General features: G+C 37.6%; 1 protein-coding gene across 24 annotated transcripts in view; it reads left to right on the plus strand.

Moving 5' to 3' along the window:
* The window catches only part of SHISAL1 (shisa like 1), an 86,658-nt gene that overhangs the window by 17,964 nt on the left and 43,073 nt on the right, over positions 1-25,621 (plus strand). For 17 of the 24 annotated variants that reach the window (XM_050709155.1, XM_050709145.1, XM_050709151.1 and 14 more), the window contains exons 2-3: positions 15,859-15,957; positions 23,990-24,203. In XM_050709155.1, coding sequence (XP_050565112.1) covers positions 15,891-15,957; positions 23,990-24,203 — 281 coding nt within the window. In that variant the 5' untranslated portion in view covers positions 15,859-15,890. Of the gene's footprint in view, positions 1-6,768; positions 7,075-15,858; positions 15,958-23,306; positions 23,420-23,989; positions 24,204-25,621 lie in introns of those variants that run through there. The other 7 variants (XM_035550962.2, XM_035550967.2, XM_050709184.1 and 4 more) reach the window with 5 other exon arrangements.

A 25,621-nucleotide genomic window follows, 5' to 3' on the forward strand; every position in this document is an offset into this window, starting at 1 on the left:
GTAAAGATAGGGGTGGGTTTTGGGATGGGGATACAGATCCAAAGTATCCAGAGAGAACAAATAGCTCCTAGCTAGGAATATATTAGGTTAAGAACAAGGCCTCCTTTTAACGGACTTTTTGATATTCCTTGGGTAGTATTTCTAATTTATAGGGTTTCTGAACTGCTTATGATGCAACTTCTTGAAGAAAACACAGTTTTTTAAGCTATGTAAACGTCAATCTAATTTAAAACATTTCAAAATCATTTCCCTACTTCTTCAAATTAATTGATGTTTCAATACCCTTCCATTTTCTAAGCATGTATTTGTAATAAGCATTATGATCCAAGTTTTATTAAAACAGTTCTAGTTTCATAATCAAGGACTCTTGAATTTCTCCCATATTCCTCACATGGCATGTGACACTAAACTTGCTCCAGAAAGAATACTGAAAAGATTGAAACTCTTTATTGGGAAGTGGGATTCAAAAGGACGTACAAAATTAGAGGTGATAAAGCGAAGAGAATGTTAAACTGATCAAGTAGCCTTTACTATTTATTTACAACTAATCAATAGAAGTCATTGAGCTAAAAGGTATCTGTGCCAACAAGAGCTCCAGAGAAGAGTAGGCACTTAACAGACACAATGAAATAACTGTGTAGTAATTCACTGTTCCAGTAACTAAAGAGTTTTCAGTGTTTTGTTTTGTTTGTTTGTTTTAATTCCAGACATTCCAGAGCCTCTAATTATAGGGATATAGAAGAAATTTACCTCTAAGATAAACTTTTGCTCATGTCCATTTTCAAATATCTAGCAGTCTGTTCTGGAAAAGGAAAAATGAATTTGACCTGTGACTGGTATGACAGACAAGTTTTTAATACGAATTTAACTGTAGTCTCTTTCTAACCTACAGGAATACTACTAAAAATGTATTGTTAAGAAACAAAACTTCCAGTTTTTGTTCTTTTATTGAAAATTCTGTCATTGATTTCAATGTAATGAAGTTGTCATTAAATGTAGGTTTCTGAGTGGCCATATGGAAAAAATAAAGTATACTGTGTGGGGAACAGAGTGACATTAAATAGGGTTAAACAGAAATATTTTTGCTTTTTCAAGGAAGGAAGAAAAAACTGTCAAGTCAACCAAAGAATGTTTCACTTGACCCAGGACAACATATATTTCTCTTGCTCTATAAATTAAAGAGAAATAAAAAAAGCACTTAGACATTTCTAGAGCAACATTTGGTGTTTTTTTCCTGTTTTTATTCTTCAGTGTCTGCATTTAGAATGTGAAACATTTCACATTTTTAAAAAACAGCCCTTTTTAGCTGACTTTATGGATGCTTTGGTGCATGCAGTGTAGACAAAATGACCTATTCCGGTTTATGCTACAGTCAAGTAGGAAACTAGGAAATAGGCTCTTTTGCTCAAAGAAGACTTCTTAAGAACAGGAACTTGTATAAACTCTTATGAGTTAAATTACATGGGAAAGAAGTATAGAGAACTGGATTGAAAGGATAGAGGTGAACTTAACTAACTACAATATAGCCATGTAATGGTGCTACCAGCCTGGCCAGTAAACAGAAAATCAGAATGTTTAAACTATAGTTACAGCAGTTGTAGCAAGGTATAATACTACCTGGAAGGAAGGAAGGGGGGGGACAGGCTACAACAGTTTGAAGTTCCAGTGATTAGGCTAATCTTTCACTTCTGCTATGTTTAAATGTGTCACAAATACACATAATTTTCAGAAAATTTGTTTATATCACATTTTTGGATGAGGCAACAAGATGAACAGTGTCTCAATGCAATAGAGAAGCAGAAAAAAATCTCAGAATTCATGCACATGGAATAAGGTATTTATTATTCTGGCTTTTGAAAACTGTGTAAACTATTATTAGGGCAGCTGATTTCCTGTAATCAGTAAGATTTCAGTGAGTAGATTTTTTTTGTTGTTGTTATTGCGGACAGGACACTTTCAGCTTTTCCACTGGATAGGATAGGAACTTTTCCATTGAATAGGATAGGAACTTTCCCATAGGATGGGTAAGATGCTAAATAAGAATTAAATCTTTGCGTGAAAGACCATAGATTCCCTAAGGCTTCTTGGGAAGGCTGGTGTTTTTCTGATACGTTTTGTTATAACCACAAAAATAGATAATTTTCTTAAGGCAAAACTTCCTGACAGAATATTTAAAAGTTTGTTTCACTTGTGGTTATATTTAAGACCTCCAGTAGATACGACGGCAGACGCGCTTACTGTTCAAAAGCCTGTGGAAAAGGCTAGAGAGGGTTCTTTGCCTTTGCTGTGGTGTTTGTAGTGCATCATTGGAATAGGATGGTAATCCCGGATGGGTGATGACATGCAACAAAGTGCACCAGAACATATTGCAGTCTACACTCACCCATACAACTGATGTGAAGACCAGGTATTAAAACATAAAGAGTTCAAGAGCAAGGGGATTAACCAAAATAAGGATTTTTGTGGAGGAAGAGAGAACAGCACAACCAGGAGAGGACAAATTAATATATGAATGTAGTTCAAATTTCACAAATCAAAGCAATATGTTCAGTAGTGTAGAAAATAGTTGATTACCACGGAAGCTGAAGAATGGACTGGTGACTTTAATTTTTGGCTAGAAAAGATCATGTCAATAAGTTTAGAGATGACAAGTAGGTAGAGCAGGATTTTGGAGGCAGCCATAAACAAAATAAAATTCAAGGAAGTGTTCTTCAGAAGTCCTCTGGTTGTTTCTATTTCCATTATTTTGACTGTACGGACTAAACCATGATGCAGGTAGCTGAAGTGGGTAGAAGATGGGAAGGAATAGGATAGGGTTAGACGGAAGGGGGTTGGGGGGGGGAAGGGGCAATCACCTCTGCATCTGGCTTCTGTTTTCTTACCTGGAAGACCCCACTTTTCGTTAATTTCTATCTCATCTCCTCTTTTGCCTCTTAAACCTTAACTGTTTTTTTTTTCCTCAGAATTTTCCACAAATATCTCTCTGAGTTGATATTCATTGGTAAAATGAATAAAATGATGAAAATGATGAATAAAATGATATAAAAAAAGGAAGATTTCAGTTCTTTCTGAATACAAGACCTTTTCTTTTGTGGGAAGGCTGGAATTCAGTTTTAGAACTTCTAGCTGAAGTGAGTTAAGCCTAAATAAAAAGCTTCTCTGCACTTCACAGACCTCATTAGGTTCAGTGCAACTATACTTGAGTTCTAAGGATTTCATAATTCAGTATATTTTGGATGTCATTTACTGTTCCAAGACACAATTGATTGTCTAGGGTATATGACTTCATCCATACTGACAAATGCATTACACGATGGGCATGAAAAGTCTTACGGTCAGTGAAAAGAAACTCACTGCAGAATGAGTGTTTGTGGTACCTGCCAAAAGATTATATTTTTATTATACAAGAGGGTCCAAAAAACTATGTGACAATAGATAGGACGTTTGCAAACAGACCTTGAAAGCCCATAGAGATATTAAGATTAAAGTAATATTCTGCTTATAAAATCTGCGTGCATAGTGTGCCCCCTTAGAAGCTGTAGCACCAGCTTTTTTTTTGGTCATATGCTAGGTTTTATGACCAGTTTTCTCTGTTGCTCATTCAAATAAAACAGCTAACACTATCGGTATTACAGAATAATAAAATTATCACTTAATAAATTAACCAATTTCATTTTTCTGAAATACCCAAAAGAATGCATCATTGGGATTAGGTTGTGAGAAACAGTTGCCTGTGCTGATAATGGATTCTTCACTTAGACCGTGATGAAGTAATGCATATAATGTGGTGTTGCTGCAGATAGGAAATGTAGTTAATCAGCCACAATTTCCAGAAAAAAAAATCTATTTTTTCAAATCATTCCAGTGATTTAAAACTCTACATTCTTATTTGGCTTCTTTAGCACATCTAAGTTGTGACCTGTTCCTCCCTGTCTCTGAATTTGAAGGTTGGTATGGCTATTCTAAGATACTTAACTGTGATTTAAAAAAAAAATAAAAATCTGCAAGGGTGGTTTAAAGCATTATTGGTGTCCTTCATCACAATCTTTCCATACATTAAGGTATGTATTTAATTATACACAGGTTAAGTAATTCTCCTTTGAGTTCCTTGGGTTAGAGATTTTGCAGAAGTATCTCAGAGACAATGGCAGGCATCTAGTTCGTGTCCTAAGTTGGACTTCTGACTCCGCTTTCCAGCTTTACTAGGACCAAAGGCATCACTGAGGCTTATAATGACTTCAAATTTGACTATTAATACGTAGGGTAAGCAAAATTACCTAGCCAGGCAGTCTTTCATATGTAAACTGTATGAAAATTACTTAAACATCAAATGAGTTTATATTCTCATAGAGAATGAGTCTTTTTTTTTCAGTTTCCCCTAACCTGGTCAGTTTTCACAGGAGCATGGCATTTCTAATCAGTGTTTCCTGTTTAAATCATCAGATCGAGAAACTTGATGTGCAGTTCCCAAATTTGATACGTTCTTCGTTTATGACTGTAACTTCTCCATGCATCATTTTCTCTCTGGAAAATAGAAATAGTACCCACTCTCCACTATTATTTTTTCATTTGTTTGGACTCTAAAGTATCTAGGAGAAGAAACAGACTGCATGACTGCAGTACTGCTTGCTAATAATCTTTGCTGCGTAACATACACGATAAATGTTATACTTTGTGTGTGTTATTTAGAGTTGGTATGTTCTGTCAATGATTTTCTGGATGCTGGTGTACAAGGTGAAAAGGGAGCAATTGTCACTTTCAGAGGGACCATTTCAGAAAGTTCTGTCACGTGGAACTACATTGGCTACTGCAACCCAAAGACGAGTAATAGTTTGTTACTGCAGATGTGAGCAGCTGATCCTGTTGACTTCAAGACAAAACTCCCACTACTTCAATAAAACCAGTATTTTACCCTAGAACTTAAATTATAAGTTACCTAAGGAGCTAATCAAAACACCGAGGAAAAGTTACTTTACACAATATGCAGAAATAAATGCCCTTTTCTGTGTCGAAGAAGTGTAAACAAATTGGTCCAAATAAAAATGCATGGATGGGTCATGTTTATTTTATGAATGACTCAGAGCACTTTCCATCTGCAGGTCACAGTGTGCTCCCTGTTATTGCATGCTGATGTAAGGTGGGTTTAGAAGGATGTTGAAACTAGAAATGAAATACTGGTTTAAAGATGGGTAAATGGTTTTGTAGGAATGCTTTGTTTTCCACCATGGAGCCAGTTTTCAGCTTAGGGGCTGACACATACACAGGGTGGTAATTCCTGTCAATTGCTTTGTAGTCATGAGCCTGTGTTCTTAGGGTCTTTTACTGTTGACTGGGTCATGGGGTGATTGCATTACAGTCTCCAGTATATGGTGTGAGCCCATTGACTTCCTCTCAGAGGTGCACATGTACCAGACAAAGGTGAAATTGTGTTTCAAGTGTAGTTGACAACAAAACTCAGTAGAGCCATAATTCTGCACCCAGCTAAATCCTATGACTGAAGCCAAGTATATTCATCAATCTTCATAATGGCAATTAATGTTCATTAAATGCAATTAAATTATTTAGGCATTCAATTTTTGTATTTATGCTTCACCATTTTAAAAATGCATTTAAAAATGCAAAACTAATTCTTATCAGTTTTTCATCAAAGTAAACTATTCAAATAGCTATGCAGAGAGAAGTGTACATACAGATCACATAAACAGTGGTTGCTTTTTGTAGGAATGACCCAGAATAGCATGTTAGAACCTGTTTTGGGCACGAGCTGAGCTGCAGGCCATTCCAGCCTATATATTAGGCTTTCAGAGTCTCTTTCTATAAAAATTGTCCTCTCTGTATTGCTGAAGCTATTAGACATACAAATGGCAAGTGTTTGGGTAGAAGCCATTTCACAGGTACATGGCTGAATGGAGAAAAGCATGCTGTTGATGCCTGCACTTCATGACTAGATTTCACTGTATTTCTGTACTTGAACACCAAGGAGTATACTCTGTATATGTAAGGTATGGATGCCCACTGGGCATATATAAATAAATGCTAAATAAAGAAAGCCCTTTCTGAATGAATTGTGGCCTGTCTGCAGTTAACACTTCTGACCGATTCCTGTTTTTTTGCTTAGCTCCAGTGGGTTCAGTGGGACGGGTGTTTCTCAGTGCTTGATCCACGTGCCATCAAGAAGCAGAATTATTATGGAATTCTATACAAGTCTTTTCAAGTAGCTTCTCTCACACAGACCTCTGAACAGCAGAAGATCTGTAGAAACCCCGAGCTATGCATGAAAGAAGCGTTTCATGTATTCAGTGAAACAAAAGAGGCGAAGCAAATGTTGCAGCCTGTGATGCCACCATCAGCTAGCTACACAGCTTTGTTTTACCTGGTATTTCAGTTTCAAAAGTGCGCGCACACAAAAAAAAGGTTAAATCGATAAAAAAAATCACTTTTCTGTTGCTCTGTATCCCTTTTATCCTTCTGCTTGGCAGCCTCCACACCTACCAACAATCATCCTTTCTTTTGTCCTGCAAGTATTTCTGCCTAAGAGGAGAGGAGAATGGATTCACTAGCATTTTTCATGGTTCTGGTGCCTTGGAGCTTTCAAACAAAATTCTTGTTAACAGTTCAGTAGTTTGAGGGTTCCAAAATTTAGGGGTTTGTTTGTTTGTTTGTTTAATTAGAGTGGCTATAAGCTAGTGTAGTTGCAGTAACACCAGCACATAATGCTCTAAAGCTGTTTTTTTTTTTTGTTTTGTTTTGTTTGTTTGTTTTTTAAAGTATTCAAGGTATAGCTGTGAAGAGTGCATTTTCAGCTGCAGAACAAGGTTGGAATGAGGCAAAAGAAGAGGTGAAAAAAAGTTACTTTCACCTTCTGCCACACAGCTTTTCTCTCCAACATTTGTTGGTTCAAGGTTCCCACACGATTTCCTTTTTGCTCAGCTGGTGCAGTGACAGCTCCTTATCCTGTTCCTGTCTGTTTTAAGAACTGCCTTCACTTGTGATGTTACTGAGAAGAACGTGGGAAACGTTTGGACATACCATCACAGATGTCTCGAGGAGGGCCAGTTCTTCATTTTCTGACAGGTATTTTACATCATTTTCCCAAACCAACAACACACAACAGTAGATTGTGTAGAATGTTCCCAGTTACCTCAGGTGACATGTCTAAATTGAAGGTTTTTTCTGGGTCCACTTTAACTTTTGCTTAACTTACTGCTTGTATGTTTTCACTTTTGAGCAAAAGATTTTTTTTAAAACCATTTTACAAACCCAGAGTAACAAAAGGTTAGAAACAAATCTGCTTAGATACAGAAAATGATTGTCAATGTTCAAGAATATGAGAATGAAATATAATTCTCATGCCAATAGACTTTTACCAGAAAGGTTTATTTTTCATGAGAGGCAATTTTGAAATGAAAATGGGTCAAAAGTGATGCAGCAGAGACTATAAGTAGTTCCTAGTTTTGGTACATATACAGCTGACCACATGTTGCTGAAACTAAAGTTTACTTACTTATTTTACACCAGATACATCATTTCTTGAGATACTACCTTTTTCTCAGGTGGATAGCAAAAATATACTAGCCAGGGTCACTGCTATGTTGACTTGTACATGTTAGAATGGCTTGGGTTGGAAGGGACCTTAAAGATCATCCAATTCCAACCCCCCTGCCATGGTCAGGGATGCCTCCCATCAGACCAGGTTTCCCAAATCCCTATCCAACCTGGCCTTGAACACCTCCATGGTGGATGGGGCATACACAGCTTCTCTAGGCAGCCTGTGCCAGTGCCTTACCATCCTCTGAATGAAAAATTTCCTCCCAACCTCTGTCTAAGTCTCTCCTCTTTTAGTTTAAAACCATTCTCCTTGCCCTCTCATTATCTGCCTGAACAAAAAGTTGCCCTCCATCTTTTTTTAAGCCCTCTTTAAGTATTGAAAAGCCACAAGGAGGTCTCCCCAGAACCTTCTCTTTTCAGGCTGACCATCCCCGGCTCTCTAAGCCTTTCTTCGCAGGAGAGGTGCTCCAGCCCTCTGATCATCCTTGTGGCCCTGCTCTGGACCCGCTCCAACAGCCCCACATCCTTCCGGTGCTGGGGGCCCCAGAGCTGGCTGTGGCACTCCAAGTGGGGCCTCACAAGGCAGAGCAGAGGGGGACAATCCCCTCCCTCGACCTGCTACTGGCCACCCCTCTACTGATGCAGCCCAGGATGCAGTTGGCCTTCTGGGCTGCAAGTGCGCACTGCTGACTCATGCCAAGCTTTTGGTCCACCAGAACCCCCAAGTCCTCTCCGCAGGGCTGCTCTCAATGAGTTTTTCTCCCAGTCTGTGCTCATGTGTGGGATTGCCCCGACCTAAGCGCAGCACCGTGCACTTGGCCTTGTTGAACCTCCTTAGGCTCACATGGGCCCACTTCTCAAGCTTGTCCAGGTCCCTTTGGATAGCATCCCTTCCTTCTCTTGTATCAATCGACTGTACCACTCAGCTGCAAACTTGCTGAGTGTGCAAGGCATTCTCAGGTGCTAGTATTATTCTGTAATACATAGATAAGAAATACTTGTCTGTTAGACCATGGAGATTCTCAAAATGGAGATAGCTCAAAATGCAAGCTTAAGTTTCCTTAGAGAAGAGCTGTGCATTTCTTAAAGTCTGAAATGATATCTTGATTAACAGTAGAGATTTGTAATGACTTGGAATGAATCCTGTCCTTTTCTCTAGCTCTTTTAAAAAATAATTGCAAAGCTGTGTGTTTCGTTGTCATTCCTCCCGCATGGGATATCAAGAAGATCGTTCATAATTTCAGAGTCAAAATTTTGTTTCATGTTGTTTGTTCTGTGAATAGACCAGACTTGACAGTTTCATCATGATGAGTTTTATATATTAATTAATTTAATATAGCAGCCAGATTGCCAGCTGCGTGAGCTGAAACTAGAACACTGTGGCACAAAATTGCTCATCTGCTTTGTTTAGCTCAGGTATGTGTCCAGGTATGTATCTGATCTAAGGTGTGCCTTCAAAAGACTGAGTTTAGTTGATTAAAAATAAGAGTCCTGGATGGCGATAACAAGTCTTTGTCAGCTGCCTCCATCTATGCTGAATACACACAAATAAGAACATAGGCTAAATCAACACAGCTGTAGCTGTTACTTTTACACATCTGACTGTCTCACTGAAGTAACTTAGGTATTTTTTCCCCAAAATGAGATCTAATGTATACAGTGAAGGGCCAGTTGCAGAACAGAAAAATATATATATATTTTTCTGACCTTCATCAGCAATAAATTCAGTATATCAAGTATTTATCCTACCAAATGCAAATATATAATGATTTGCACCAAGAAATTGATCATTTAACATTTTTGTGGAATGCTGCAATACAGCTACATTATAGCAATACCTTTAATATCTTAACTTTTGCTGCAGAGATGGTGAGGAATTTGGCTGTCAATAAAGATTTCATGTTAGCATAGGAAAGTTTCTCATCAGTTAAATTTTTTGATGGAAAGGTCTGAATGTACCACTGATTCTCTCAAATTAATTATGCTTTTGTATTGAATCCTTTGACTTCTCTGTCACTCTGCAGCACAATGTACTACACAGTCAGGGTAGGAACTGCTAAAATTAATTTTCAATTTGCATGCACATGATGTGTCTCTCAGGGTGTAGGAAAGGGATAAATGTATTGTGAAAAGGGAAGGAGATAAAGAGGAAGGAGATAAATGAGCAGCTTTGGTGTTGTAATAGACAGTTGTAGCATGTACGAGTTTCTTGGCCTTCTCTTATTAATAACAACTATAGACTGCTTAAATCTCGCAAGGTGGTCTCCAGGCTGTCCTTCATTAAGAGCTGTATTTTTTCATGTATGTTGTCTCTTTATAGCTATTTAGCAGGGAGGAAATAATAATCAGGGGGAGAAGGAGAAGGGGTAGGAGGGATAAAACAAACTAATTCATATTTTCAGTTTTAAATTTTAAAAAAAATAAGGGGAAAGAATTTTATAACCAAGTAAGTGTAATATAAGTTTCTTCATCTTTCACAGTACTTAAACCCTAACTGCATGCTTTATCTGCAGTTGTGTAGACACTTCAAGCATATGTATTAAGATGTTTTTAGGGAAGTAACAAGTCATATTAATGCTCCACTCTGATCCAAAAGGTTTTCTACCAGCAATTCTTTTGCATAGGTCTGTTTTAGTTATTTAAAGTAAGACAACTGTTAACTTAAAATTTAAGTATCTGCTTTTCATAATTTTTTTGAGGTTATTGCAGTGTGGGACCACATTTTCTTAATAATCAGGTTTTCTTTCATACCAATTACATTGCTGCCTTTGTAGTAAGACTGTAATTTCATTGTAATAGCATGCATGAACTCATTCAAGATGCATTTTTCACCCCATGTTAATGTGAGAAGCTAACAGAGCTGAACTAGAAGTTAGGTTCAGACCACAGCCTTATTTTTCCGTCTGATCATAAACAGTTTTCTCAACTTGGCCTTGGCTCCATTATATTTAGTCCCCTTACCACTGCCACAATCCAGCCTGTGTCGTCTGTTGACTTGAAATGAGCAAACAGGTTGAGAGAGACCATTTCCCTGACAGGGACCCTCCTTGTCCCAGTAATGTATGAAGTGGAGGAGAGCCAGTACGTCTCTGAGGTTAGTGAGGACGTTTCTCAGGAGGAGACTGGGGAATAAGAGATGATGGAAATTGAAGCCTTTTGAAGCTGTCATTTAATCAGAACTGTGAAAGATGAATTCTGTGCCCCAAGAGTACAGTGGACAAAGAGGAAGGAAGCCCATCACTGCAGCTGCCGTTGTGGCAGGATTTCCCAGGGCCAGTCGCTGGTACTCACTAAAATTGGAAGACCTGTTGGAGATTGGTGTGAAAAGGAGTAGGAGTCCTTAATTATGTCCTATGTGGTGGCATGTTTTTATGTCTGTATGGCATATTGTTATGTCTGTATGTAGATGTTCCTATCTGATTATAACATACCTACATATCTTTCGACTAACTGTGAGATTTAGCAGAAGCCCTGTGGCTCTCCGCACATTTGCAATGTTGTAATTTTATCTAACTTGGCAAGCACAGGGGTATTTAATATGACCTTCTGAGCACTAACAAAGTATGAATTAAACAACTGAAGCTGAAACAGTACTGCAGGCACACCACAGAAGTGTGTGATATCCTTACCATAAACTGTAGCGCAAGATTTATGAAGAGGTGTAGAGAATGTGTTCTTAAAGGAAAGATTGCAAGAAGTAGAAGTTGTGAGGCTAAGAGGAGACTGAGTGTGGGTATGATGGCACTTTTTGTATGTATTAATTGAAAACTGACACAGAGAGAGGTGTAACCAATGTGTCTCTGAGCAAATTGTTCACCAGGTCCATTGGACTCAAGAGGATGGGCTTGAATAAAAGCAAAGGAGCTGCAAGTTAGGTAGAGGAAAACTTTCTAGCCATGAGATTGGACAAACACTGGGAGGGTATCGCCCTCAGAGGCTGGAAAACCCCTCTGGTGGTGATGATTCTGTAAACTTCTGCTAAGAATGTACTTAGGTGTACTTAATCCTGTGACAGAAAGATGGGTTAGATGATCTCTTGGATTGCTACTAGCCTTATCTTCTGTTATTCTGTGCAGAGAGCTAACTTATGAGACTGTGCTGATGTATTTAATAATCCTCTTGCTAGCACCTTTTTTTCTTTCTAATAACAACAACAGCAAAAAAGTACAATATCTTTCAAGCATCTCACCTAAATATAGCTTTACCCTTCCTTCAGAGTGAAGGGAAAAAATATTTCTGCATAAAATCTTGCCACGTGAAATGGTTATTTCTCTTGGCAGCTTTTCTTTCAAATGATTCACTGATTCCTTTCAAGAAAACACTGCTAGATAAAAACATATGGATAACCAAAGCAGTGTACATAGCAGCAAAGAATGAGCTAGAATGTCACAGTGTGTGACTAAAGAGTAAAGTCTGGTATAATGATCTGATACATATATCTAATCACTGCATCTAGTGATCACACGGTGAGGGGGGAGGTTAAACGCAAATGAGTTTGGTTTCTGTAGTGGTGGTGAGATTAGAAGGTGCAGTGCAACCACAGGCTCTGTAAGCTGGAACAAAAAGGAACGTTGTCTCATATTAATGTCTATTCTCCTTGATCATAACATCACAGCACCTTTCTTTTGAATTTTGTTCTCTTTGAATCATTCATTGTTGCATCTTCTGCAAGCGAAAGCAATATTCCTAACATAATCCTTGTTCTGTGAAAAGACAGCAAAGCGCTTAGGAAAAAAAAAAAAAAAAAAAAGAGTAAGGACCATTACTTCTGTCTCACAGTAGAAATGTTGAATTGCTGGGGGAGGGAGGGAGGGGAACCACCACCCTCTAAAACTGTGATTCCCAAGCTATTTCTTCAGCCTAATTTATGATGTAGCTGCAGAGACACTTGCAATTGCTCGCAGAAAAGAGGAGGTGGTGTAAGGCTAGGAATAGGTTGTCAAGGGACAGGGAAAAGAATGGGTGTTCCCCTTTCCACCACACTGACCACAAATAAGCTTGAAATGGTGCATTGAAAATTAAAATTGGTGCATTAGACCACACATCTAATCACCAATGTACAGAACAAGGAAGAAAACCTAATCTCTTAGCTTCCAGGCCCTTTTCCTTTTCCACTGGGTTTGTCACAAGCTGTTCAAATTTTATAAAAAGAAAACAACAACAAAAAATTGTCTTTCTTCAAATGTTGTTGTTTTTTAAAAAATAAAAATTAAAAAATTAAAACGGTGGAAGAGGCTGCCCAAAGAAGTTGAGGAAGACCCATCCGTGGAGGTGTTCAAGGCCAGGTTGGATGGGGCTTTGGGCAACCTGGGCTGGTGGGAGATGTCCCTGCCCATGTCCCTCCATGGCAGGGAGGTTGGAATTAGGTGGTCCTAAAGGTCCCTTTCAACTCAAACCATTCTGTGATTCTATATGTACATTTATATGTGTATGTATATATACATATATACATACATCCACTGACTGGTGTCATGATACACCATATCACCGTATATATACATATACACTGATTGGTGCATGATACACCAGATATCTCTCTCTCTCTCTCTCTCTCTCTCTCTCTCACACACACACACACACACACACACACTCTCGCTCTCTCTCGCTCTCCCTCTCTCTCTGTGTCATTTTCCTGGCCTCTTTTATATGTCTCTACCATTCAAGTCTCCTCACTCTGATCTTCTGAGCTGGCAGATTAAAATGCCATAATCATTGTTGCTACTTTTATTGGACATAATTGGGTAAATTTTCCCCTCACTGAAAAGCTTCTAAGTTTCTGTAGATTTTTTTCTTCTAGTAAAGTTGCACTCCATTGCCAGTAAGACTGTACTTTTTAAAAAAGATGCATCTTATTTGTAGTCTGAGTTAGTCTTCCATAGCTGACACACTATATTGTTATTTTGCATTGTTCTCATTTCCTGATCAAATTACATACTACTTAATAAACTATTTTACAAAAATCTATGATGTTATTACTGTCTTTATTAGGCAGCCTTCATTGACATCAATACTGAAACATACAATTTACTTTCTACAAGCCCACTGTGATATGCATTAATTATATTACTCTCCTTAACTAGTTATTAATTGGGTTCTATATTAACCATTCTATTAACTTTCTCCTTATCATTCTCACAAGCTTAAAATTACCTGGATTATCCAATTTACTGCTTAAAATGTCATTAGGTTTCTTCATGTCCTCTGAAAGCCACCATAGTTTACCAACAAAAGTAACAAGAAAAGGATATATATGCTCCCCAGTCGTCTCTTCTGAAATAACTGGATACAAATTACACAGAATTGCAGATTTAAAATTATGAACTTTGGTATTAACTTATTAATGTCATCCCAAATTATTCTTCGTATGGAATTATTTAATAGTCTCAGCTATACCAAACATCTGTGTCTCCCCAGATACACAACATAAGTGCTTATTGATCTCTTTTTAATTAACTGTTACTAAAGCCAAGATTTTCTTCTTGTAATGAATCACTATTGGAATTCCTGCAGCTTTGGTTTACACAGGAAAAAAATCGTATTCTCTTTATTCCTTACAATATGGGTAATAGCTTGTTCTTTTAATCTGTTTTGCTTGACTAAACTTCCACATTCTTAACCTTTGTCTTATACTCAGTGTTACTCTTTTTTTAATGAAATTCTACCTTTAAATCTGATTGATATTTTAATTGATGTGATATTCCTTCGGAAAAAGGTGATGGCTTTTTCAAACAGAGTTGATGCTTAGAGAAATATTCTTAATATGCTCCTAATTAGCATTCATAATTTTCTGTCCCATTTTTTCCCTTCATAGTGTTATGGCCTCTAATAGTTTTCCCCTTTGAGGAATTGATTTATTTTAAAGCTACAAGCATTATAGTGGTTTGGACTTTAGTCGCACTTGCAGATTACAGTGTAATCTATCATGATTTCTTGTACAGAAGTTAGCACTGATTTTTAGGTTTGTGATCTGTTCTCTTCATCTGCTAAGATGCCTTCTTACAGAATTTACTTGTGCCGAACATGTATTTTTTTATTACTGAGAAATCTGTTGTCCCTAAACACTTTGTAAATAGCACTGTCTCCCCTCCTCCTGTGCCAACAAATGTTACTCAGAATGCAGTTATTTATGATAATAATGCTAATATTTTCTCCCTTTTTTAAAATGCGGGTGCAGTTGCCTCGGTATTTAATTTGCTGCTGTAGCCTATAGTAGGCATCAATTAGTAAACTACATTGTATTTATCTGTTATACAGTACTGATTTCGTAAGCATTTGGTATCATGTTTCTCTTGAGATGTCAGAAACAATTTAATTGTTGACGTAAATTGCCATTTTCCTCTCATTTTTCCAAGCTGCTCCTTTATAAACACCTTATTTATTTTTTTTTTGGTGGGGGGAGGTAAAAACACCCAAGTATTTGATGTATCCCACCAACCTTCATCAGTATCACCTCATCTCTCTGGTTTATAGCCTGAGCTTCTAGTGTTGTACAGATCAACAAATTACTTCTTCATTATTCTCCGATGTCCATGTGAGTTCAGGATGCTGAAGACCAGTGGTAGTCTGCATTAGCAATGACAAGAGGATAGGGTACCAGATGTTCCTACTGGTGTTGATGATGATGTTTGCACTGGGATAGAAGCTCCACCATAGCTACATGATCTGCAGCTGGTGATGTTGAATCAAGGTGGATGTAAGATGTGTGGATTCCACCAGTTGTGGGGCTGTTGTACAAAAAGACTAGGCGAGCCTTTTTATGAACAACTGCCAGCCAAACAAGAAATAAGAATAATCCCATGAAATGCTTTGATTTTAATGAAAAGACATTTTTTGAAATGTTTCCAACCATCTCACTTTCTGAACGACTGCACCCTCTAATGCGGTAAAACAGATGACTTTCAAAGCAGACAATTTACTTTTATATTGTTTATATCCTTCTAGTTCTTATAGGCAAAATACAACAGCCCATTCATGAAACAATAAAGTAAGCACAATCGTGCTGAATTTAGATTACAGGGGAAGTGTGAACATCCAAAAAAGACTTAATTTAAATTACATTTATCTTTACCCTGGGTTAATGAAAAGTATATAAATAGCTGTATACATTCAGGGTAAAATGGGAAAGGAATCATAGAAACAAGAATTTATTCCTCTTCTAAAACCCAGTCCGGAAAGACATATGATTATTTTTTTTTCTTATTGTGTGAAACAATCTCAGTTAACCAAAGCTTTGTGGGGAAGCACATGTTTGAACAAATGAAAATGAGATGAAACAGACACTTAACCATATTGTTGCATCTTGTCAAACAGGTGATTCTGTAATGGACCAATGAAAGCCAACGATGACAAGTTGTGGTCAACAGCCCTTGAATGTGCTAATGGTTCTGCTTTCATTGCTCTTGTCAGCAGGTAACTTTTGTACCTTGAATTTATCTTTCACTGATATATGTCACAGGGAAAAATTAATTTCAGTTTAATACTGAATTCCTACAAAACAAGATCAAATGAATTGTTAATTGAATAGCATAAAGCATCTTTGCATTTAATAACTGAAGCTGAAATTTGAAATGTAACTGAAAATTTAGTTCAAGATATCAAAGGTGGTGGGCACAGACATGGTAAAGCAGACTGAAAATTTAAAAGAAACAAAACTACTGTTTAGATATACTAGTTTTTCAGCTCATCTAAAAGAAAAAAAGCAAGCTCTTCACCAGCGTAAAATCCAACCATCTTGCTAAACGACCATTTCTTAGAAAAAGAGTAAGTTGGGTTACAGATTTTTATAAGTGTACACAAGACTATATGAGCATGTGAAGCATTGAATATGGAACGTAAGCTGTTTTTGAGATGAGTATAAGTTAGATATGATGTTATTTATTTTAAATACATACGTTCTTAAATAAAAGTGCATGACATTGCAGTATGCAAGTATTGTGTTATTTTTCTGAATCTGAAGAATTGACTGTTCCAGGGAGTAGGCACGTTTTTTTTCTCTAGGTGTTTGTTAGATTTGCCCTAGATGTTTGCTACTAGCACAAAGAGATGTTTTGTGCAGAAATCTGTCAGCTGTTAGACTGAGAATTAGTTGAGTGCTATGGTTACTAGTTGCATTTGTTCTTCAGGAGTTATCTATAACATTAAAGTTTTTTGTAGTGATGGATGATTTTAAAAAAGAGGAGAAGGGGGGAGAAGGATATTCACAGTCCCAATATATTTGGTTCTACGTATTTCAAACTCTGAGTACATACAACCTCTTTTACCCTCCATTCTTGAACTGCTTTTTAATTCAAAAGGAGATTTTTGTCATCATTGCTTCATACTCCCTTGTAGTACGCATCCATAATCACCATACTTAAAACTTCACCGGGTATTATATATCTTAAAGTATCTTTGTGCTCCAGTAAGAGTTGTTACGGTACTGTATCTGTGTAATGCCTATAATATCAAGTGTAATATCCTCATCAATTAGTTGAATCATGCATTTTCTTGCCTACAGTCTCAATGCTTGTTTGCAAGTGTTCAAGCTGATTCTTACTAATGACAGTTTATTCTCTAGCTATAACTGACACACTCCTTTAAACTGAGCTGAAATCAAAATCTAAATGCAAAAGTCCTTTTGAGTTCCCTAATTTACAGACTTCTGTCTGTAAGATCATTCTTTACTTCCGAGTCTGATATATTAAGTTGTGCAGTCTTAATGCTGAAGTTCTCAAGTCTATATGCATGGCTGAAAACTGCAGTTAAGAATTGGAAATGTGACTGCCAATGGAAGAAAAGTATAGGCACAAGTGACAGGCAGGCTCTCAGAGCAGCTGTTCTCAGGTCCCAGTCTTTGTTTTGTCAGAAAAGGAGAGAAGCAGTGGCAGTGGAACAAACTTAGGTTAGGTATTAAGGTGTTGACTCAGAATGAGGATAAAGTTTGGCAGCTTTACCTATGTGGCTAGGAAGGAGATGCAGTTGCCCAGTGTGGGCAAAAAGCTCTCAGAGCAAGGAGAAATAATTCTGAAAAGGAAGGGTTTAGTTTGGAGTAGGTAGGCTGTGGCTCTGTGCAGGGAAGAAGGGAGTATAAAATCATATTGGGAATACCGAGACTTCAGACTAACGTTATTTCAATGTTATCAAGATCACAATGCACACAATTTTAGGATTTGTCGACACTTATTAATTGTACTAACCTGATACAGACTGCGTAATAAAGGGAGGACTGGCATGCAGTCATACCATAAGAATATTCTTTCAGGCTACTTTAACTCCTAGATTTATTTTGCAGGAATGTTGATGCTTAAACTCATGTAATAGATTGAAACACATTTATAAAATCAGGGATGGCAGCAAAGCAAAAAGTGAGGGATTATTTGCACATTACAGTAATTATCCTTTCAAGGAAAAAATTAATGTCTGTTTATCAAAATTGTCAGAGGCTTTCAAATTATTGTCATTGTGCTAAATAAAATGTATATATATGAACATTTGTATAGATTCATACAGAAAGCTTATAAAGATCAACCATTCTCAAAACTTGGTACTTTACAAATTTGGTAGCTAAATTAAAAAATACACAGATTAACTGTTAACAGGTAGTGAAGTAGTAACTTCATGTACACTGGTTGTTTACTTTTTATGGTAGATACATTTTAAGATGAGCTCAAATCAGTCATTTGAAGCATGACAGACCATTCTCCAGAAATTATTAGGAACAGAGATAAGAGCATCTATATCACTAACCTGTTCAATAATACATTTCAAAAATAGGATGAGAATTTGCACAAGCAATTCCACTTCAGTAACAGCTGCAATCTTTGCAACAGACAGCTTAAAGCCTTTCAGTTGCCCCAGTTTTATCCTTATGATTTCAGCAGAGGTAAGGCTCTTTCATGCTCAGGATTTAAGTTATTTTCCAGAAGAATACTTTGTAAAACATTGTGCTTCATTTTCTCAGGAAATCGGAGATCCAATAAAGACAGCAACTGAAATTACACAGATTGTAATAGATTGATAAAGGTTTTTCACTGTGTACTGGATTTGGCTGGCATGGGATTAATTTTCTTCACAACAGCCCCCGTGATACCCTGTTATAGACTGGTGACCAAACAGCATCAGTAACACACCAGTGTCATAGCTGTGGCTGAGCGCCATCAAGGCCTTCTCTGATTCTCATTGCTCCTGTCCCTCTCACCAGCAAGGAGGCTGCAGGGGCACATTGCTGATGCCCCTGAACCCAACTGACCAAAGTGATACTCCAGAGCAGATAATGTCGTGCCCAGCCATAAAACTGGAGCGAGAGTTTTTTTGAAAATCGCCATTGTCTGGGGACTGCTTAGGCATTGGTCTGCTAGTGGTGAGTGATTGCTTTCACATCACCTATTTTTTTCTTTCTTCTTCTTCACTTATTAAACTTCCTTTATCTTGACCCACACGTTTTTTTGCTTTGCCCTTCGGATCCTCTCCCCCATCTCCCTTGTGGGGAGGAGTGAGTGAGCGGCTCTGTGGTGATCAGCTGCATACTGGGTTTAGCACAGTGACTATCAGATTCAGATCTGAATTAATACATCACTTTATGCTTTTTCTTGTCTATTTATTTTAATCATTGATACACATTTTACTATTTAGGGGTTTGTTTGGGAATACATTTTATTAGAGGCATAACTCATGATCTGACCTGATGTTATTTTCCATTCTCCCTCCTTTCTATAGTCATCCTTCCCCGAGTTTTGATCACCAAAGAAGTTTGAGTTTAATTTTCCTTTTAAAATGTACTGAGAACCTGTCTAGGGATCAGGGAATATTTCACATATGTGGATAAATAAACTACTTTTCAGTGAGGAGTAATCTAAACCTCTCGAAGTTCTATAGCCTTCTAATGCATTCTCAATATTCAGTTTCTGTCACAGCACTGAATAATTTCAGAAGCGTGGAAGTATTCAATTGCTTGTGAAACGTAAAGAACAATTTTAAATTCTAACAACATGCACTAAATGCATGCACAAGTCAGGTATAGCCTCACTGGGCTGCTGTTCTCTTGTGGTAGTTTAACCTGGGTGTAATTCACCCAAGATAAGCTGTAGTAATAACATATGAAAAATGGTATTTTTGCTATCCTTTTATTTTCAAAACCAGTTCTGGCATTTTTCCTTAAAATGTCCCAAACTTGAAACAACAATCTATACTAAACACTTCAAAAATTACTAATGTGTAATTAGTTGTAATATAACATTTTAAAAGGAAAAATAAGTTAATATATCTTAAGCCTTAAAAGGCATTATACCAAAAATAATTATGCCTGCATTTTTTATTGTATATATATTGCAATACAGATATCTATAAATAAAATATACAAGTGAAAAGCAGGTATAATGAGATAAGTGTATGTGTCTTACTACATTTTTTTTGCACAGCTTTTTCAATAAGGCACATGTATCTTCCTTTGAAGCATCTGAAGCTAGCCATTTATCAGAGAAGGGTTAGATGGGTGCTCTCCTGCTCAATACTGAAAATAAAAATGCTGTGAATAAACGTCACTACTGAAGTGCAATGCTATGCTATGAAGGCTACCACTTCACTCAAATTTATTAGGCACAATAATAATATGACTTAGAAGATAGCTTCCTGATTTTGAAGAGACTTACAGTAAAACACTAGGCAAGCATTACCTTGACATGCTACTTTGTATGACTACTAGAAATGGGTCAACTTCCTTTCTTTTTTTTTTCACTAGAAACAATGACTAATGTTACTATACGCAATGTAGTGCATGTAATGCACCCTTGCAAGCTGGTACCAAACACTTAGGGCCCTTTACAAATGCTTAACCATGTGCATTTAATACCATTTGGCTTGCCCTAGATCATCCATGTGTGCACTGGACCTATGAGAGACCTCTACCTCCTCCACTGAAAGCTAGAGACAGGCCAGGGAAATCTTAGCTGGCACTGGAGTCCTGTATTTAAGGAACTGAATCAAGCTCCCATTCTTTTTAGGAAACAAATAATTAGCTAAAAGCTCTGGTTTATGAATTTCTTTCCTGCCACATGTCTCAGATTTTCAAATAAATAAATAATGCATAGATAAAACTAATATGATGATGGAACGGAGTGCACCCTCAGCAAGTCTGTTGATAATACAGATGTGGAAGGAGTGGCTGATAGGCCAGAGGGTCATGTTGCTGCCATCCAGAGGGACCTGGACAGGCTGGAGAAATGGGCTGACAGGAACCTCATGCAGTTTGATAAGGGAAAGTGTAAAGTCTTGTCCCTAAGGAGGAACAACCCCATGTACATGTACATGCTGGGGCTGCCCAGCTGGAGAGCATCTTGGCAGAAAAGGACCTGGGTGTCCTGGTAGATACCAAGTTGGATGTGAGCCAGCAGTGTGCATTTGCCACAAAGAAGGTAATGGTATCCAGGGCTGCATTAGGTAAAGTATTGCCAGCGGGTCGAGGGAGGGGATCCTTCCCCTCTCCTCAGCACTGGTGAGACCACACTTGGAGCGCTGTGTCCAGCTCTGGGCTCCCCAGTACGAGAGAATTGGACATGCTGGAAAGAATCCAACAAAAGGTCATTAAGATGAAATGACTGGAGCATCTCATATGAGGAAAGGATGAGAAAGCTGGGGTTGTTTAGTACAGAGAACTGAAGGCTCAGGTGGGAATTTTAATGTATGTAAATACCTGAATGGGAAATGCAAAGAGGACAGAGCCAGACTTTGTGCCCAGTGCCAGGAGAAGAGGCAGTGGGCACAAACTGGCAGACAAGAGGTTCCCTCTGAACATCAGGAACCCCTCTGTGCTTTGCAGGTGAGGGAGCACTGGCACAGGTTGCCCAGAGAGGTTGTGGAGTCTTCTCCTTGGAGATCTTTAGAAGCCACCAGGTCCTGGGCAACCTGTTCTGGGTGGCCCTGCTAGAGCAGGGATTGGACCAGGTGGTCTTTGTTCCAACCTCAGCCATGGCGATCTTTCTAAACTTAATCAATCCTGGAACACTTACATCATTGTGTTAATTAAAGGGGGAGGGGACAGGGAAGTTAGTATATGTTCAAACAAATACATGTTCATGCAATTACCTGCTTTGTGGATGTTGCGACAGGATTTGAACATGCATATTTGTTGTAAGAGTTACAGAGGCTCACCTAGGTCTAAAGAAAGAAAATTTATTTACAGGTTATAGTGTCATTGGATTTGGAACACAGATTTTTCCCAAGCAGGGCAAGAACAGATATACAATTAGTTTTCCTAGTATCTGTGTTCCTTTGGGAATAATAGCATTCTTCTAGCACCTCAGTTTTTGACTGACATCATCTACAAAGGGATCTTCTCTGTTGTTAAAGTAATGATGACAGGCATGCATATGCATGTATATATATATATAACATGAACAATAGACGCATTATCCTACCAATCAGCTGAAATTACTTACTTCTGTGCTTATATATATACTGTGCTTTCCTAATATTAGAGCTTAGGTTCATCTCAACTAATTTTAGGAATGAAGCTGAGGTATGATAAAGGAGGATAGCTGCTGTAGGGTCTACAAACCATAGAGATAGAGGCAAGTAGAGAGGGGAACTTATAGAGGGTGATTCATATTTTATATAGGTTTGATTGTCCTCTGGAGGTACTCATCTATTTGTTTTTTAAAGAAAATTGTGGTTACAAAAACTGAGTTTTCACCCTAAACATGTATGTCCTATTACCAAGGCGGACTGAATGTCAGGTAGCTAAGAAACTAAACTGGGCATGAGAAGATGGAAAATGGATTCCTGCACTGCTGTAGACGTCATGAGATCCTCAAGCAATTTGTTTAGGCCTTACTTTAGCTATAATAAACAAAATACTTAAGTACTTTAAGCTGTAAAATGTTTAGAATGGTTTTCCGTCACTCAGAGGGGAGTACAAGTTACCTTGTTTTCTCCTCATTGTAGCGCTCTGTTATTTGTTTTATGCTCCCTCTATACACATAGAGAAATAATCTCCACTGCAATAATCCTTCAAATGTGACTAGGCCCACAGAAAAAAGAATGGGAGAAACTTGAAAATAATATATTTACTTTAGAAAATTGAGAAAATGCAATTTCTGATCAATGGGGACTGTGTGTGGAGAGATAGAGCACAGTTAAGCTAAATCCGTGCAAGTCATTATCTGTATCCACTTGTACTGGTAAACTGATAGAAAAATCATACACCAAGTTACAAGAGTTAATTCCGTCAGTCTAAGGTGAGTATCTTTAACTTGTGTAGCCTTACAAAGTGCAGCTGCCCACAGCATTGCTGTGCCTCTGTTCTCTAATGAGAGTGAAAACATTATACTGCCAGTTCTGTACTCAGACTCTTGACTTCAACATTTTGCTTTTCTTCAAGTGAGAGGCTCTGTATGGTACATGTAATCTTAAACAACGCCACAGGGCCTACCGCAACAAAAATTATAAATCAGTTAAAATGTTGGCAGTGTGTGGAGCCAAATATTGGCTATAGGCTTTTCTTCTGCAAGCCTTTTCAGATGTACCAGGAAGTCACATGCAGGTGGTTAAGGACCATGCTGGAAGGGATTCCTGTGCTGCTCCTCTGCATGCTTGATTAGCTCTGGCAAACTGAGATGCTTGCAAAGCTTCTAGTTCAGAGCTGTTTGTAACCATTAGGCTGCCTGCAATCTTACCACATAGATGTAACCGTGGTGTGCCAGGCACCACACAGCAAGCAGCCTCGAGTCTGCATTCTAAGGATATATATGGAGAGCATTTCTATTTATTTGTTTATTTATTTTCAGGGAAAATGGTGGTGAAATCATTGTGACATCCTTCAGAAAAAAAATGTTCTCAGAGATGTAATAAACACTTCACATGAAAATTTAATAAAGAAGACCTGTAAGAACTCCCAGGGGTAGCTACATTTCTATTAGTTCTATATCATTGCAAATTCAGAGTTGTTTAGATCTGTTATACTGTTTTGTACTTACTATTTATGGCAGAATAATCCTTATCAAAGAATTACCTTTACAGTGGAAGAGCAATTTTTTATCAGTAACTGTGACTGTAAATCAAGTGTCATCAAACTTTTATTGCAGTTTTTACATATTTTTTTTGTTTTTATGAAGTCATCACAGTAAAATCAAACATGAACATTGTTAGGTCTTTGTGGTTATCTGTATATTTAGTGTATGCAGTATGAAAATGTTTCCCTGAATAATTTTGGGTTTCTTGCATGAAGGGCATTTCTTCTCATACCTTAAAAGAAATAATAATCAGAACCACAGCAATAATAACAGTCAAAAAACATGAAAACATGCTAAATGTTTTAGTATTAAATGATACGAAGTTGAAAGTTCTGAAATGTTAACATTTTTCAGAAATCAAAGAAAAATGTTTAAGCTTAACCAATGAAAAATTACAGTTTATTGCATACATATAACACAAGTAACTTACAAAGCCAATATTTTTCTTTGTTTTATAGTGTTGTCTGCACATTTTCGGGTCTGCGAGCCATATACAGACTACAAAGGTCGCTACCACTTCGGTTTTCACTGCCCCCGTCTTTCTGACAATAAATCTTACATCTTTTGCTGTCACCATAACAACACAGTATTTAAATACTGCTGCAATGAGACAGAATTTCAGACTGTTATGCAGATGAACTTAACAGGGAATGCAGATGGATATATGCATAAGTAAGTACATGAGTTTTTTAAAGTGCTCTTCACTAAACTGTTCCTGGTCTAGAAACATAGTGTGAGGTGTACTTAATGATGGAAGCAATTAGAATAATTGTGTACACACAGAAACATTGCTAAAAGGTTTTTGCATACAGAACTCCTAAAAGAAAAGGATATTTAGCTTTGCTTTTGTTGCTTTGACACCTACTATAAACATTGCTAGGACAGTATGTATGTAAAAGTTGCATTTAAATGTTAGAAATAAAGAGTTACATATAAAAGTTACAAACGAAATGTCTCTCCCCAACCTCAATCTTATCCAAACTATATTTAAATGAATATCGGTAAAAAAAAAAAAAAAAAACACAAAACTAAATACTGAAAAGTATTTGCTTATATGCCAACACCGTGTCGTCTTCTTGCCTGTTACCTGAGATACTTTCATGTTGTTCTGAGACCTATCCTCCAAGTTAAATATCACTGATTTTTTTCCTAAGGAACTAATATGTAGCAAGCAGATGTTTGTTACTGATTACCTATTTATAATGGCTAAGTATTCACTTGTGATCTGTATCCTACTTCTTATTTGATATTCTGGCCACAGTAATCCACTGTTACTTCTTTTGGTTCAGAGGACAAATTCCAGCTGATGTAAACCCCCAGGGTCAAGTTCTGATCTATCTGCTTTCCCCTGTCAGTTTATTCTTGTATCCAGCCCCTCCAGGGCAAGAAAGGGGTTGATTAAAGACAACTGGAATTCCAGTCTATTGATTTTTGGTTACTACAGGGATTTCAGTGTTTTCTTCTCTGGAGCAAAACTTGGTCAGTATGTTGTCATTCACTCATATGAGACAAGGTGCAAGTCTGCTAGGAGACTATGGTGCTGGAATACTGATGTTGGCTCTTTAGCTCACTGTGTGCAGCTGCAGCCAGCAGCAGCCAACCCAGTGTCAGCAAACTGTTGTCTTCCTTAACAACCACCTCTCATACAGCTCTGCCTAGCAAAGTTTGAATTTTGTATAGATGTAAAAATCGCATACCCTAACTTCACAGGTGTTAGTGGCAATCACGTAGTATAAAGAAGCCTGTATCATGTGTAGTATAAAAGAGTTATGATTGCAAAATATCCCCTGGCATGTAGTACCTTTCCCTGCCTCCTGCTTTCTCTGTTCGTGTGCCCACTCGTGTACATGTACACACATGCACCTGCACCCACAAAAGTAAACATGTAGAGCTGTTCATATTATAGGGCTGTGCTGTGTGAGCAGTTCATCAATGGGAAAGAAGGCTATTTGGTATTCTATGGGCTACAGTGTCTCATTTTAATTAAAATACTTAGAGCCTAATGTATGTGTTATTTTAGTTATAATCTAGTAATCATTTTTTTAAGTCGTCTCAAGCAAAAGAGAAAGCTACTTATGTATATGTCTTTA

This window comes from Cygnus atratus, chromosome 1 (assembly GCF_013377495.2).
Source record: "Cygnus atratus isolate AKBS03 ecotype Queensland, Australia chromosome 1, CAtr_DNAZoo_HiC_assembly, whole genome shotgun sequence".
Lineage (NCBI taxonomy): Eukaryota > Metazoa > Chordata > Aves > Anseriformes > Anatidae > Cygnus > Cygnus atratus.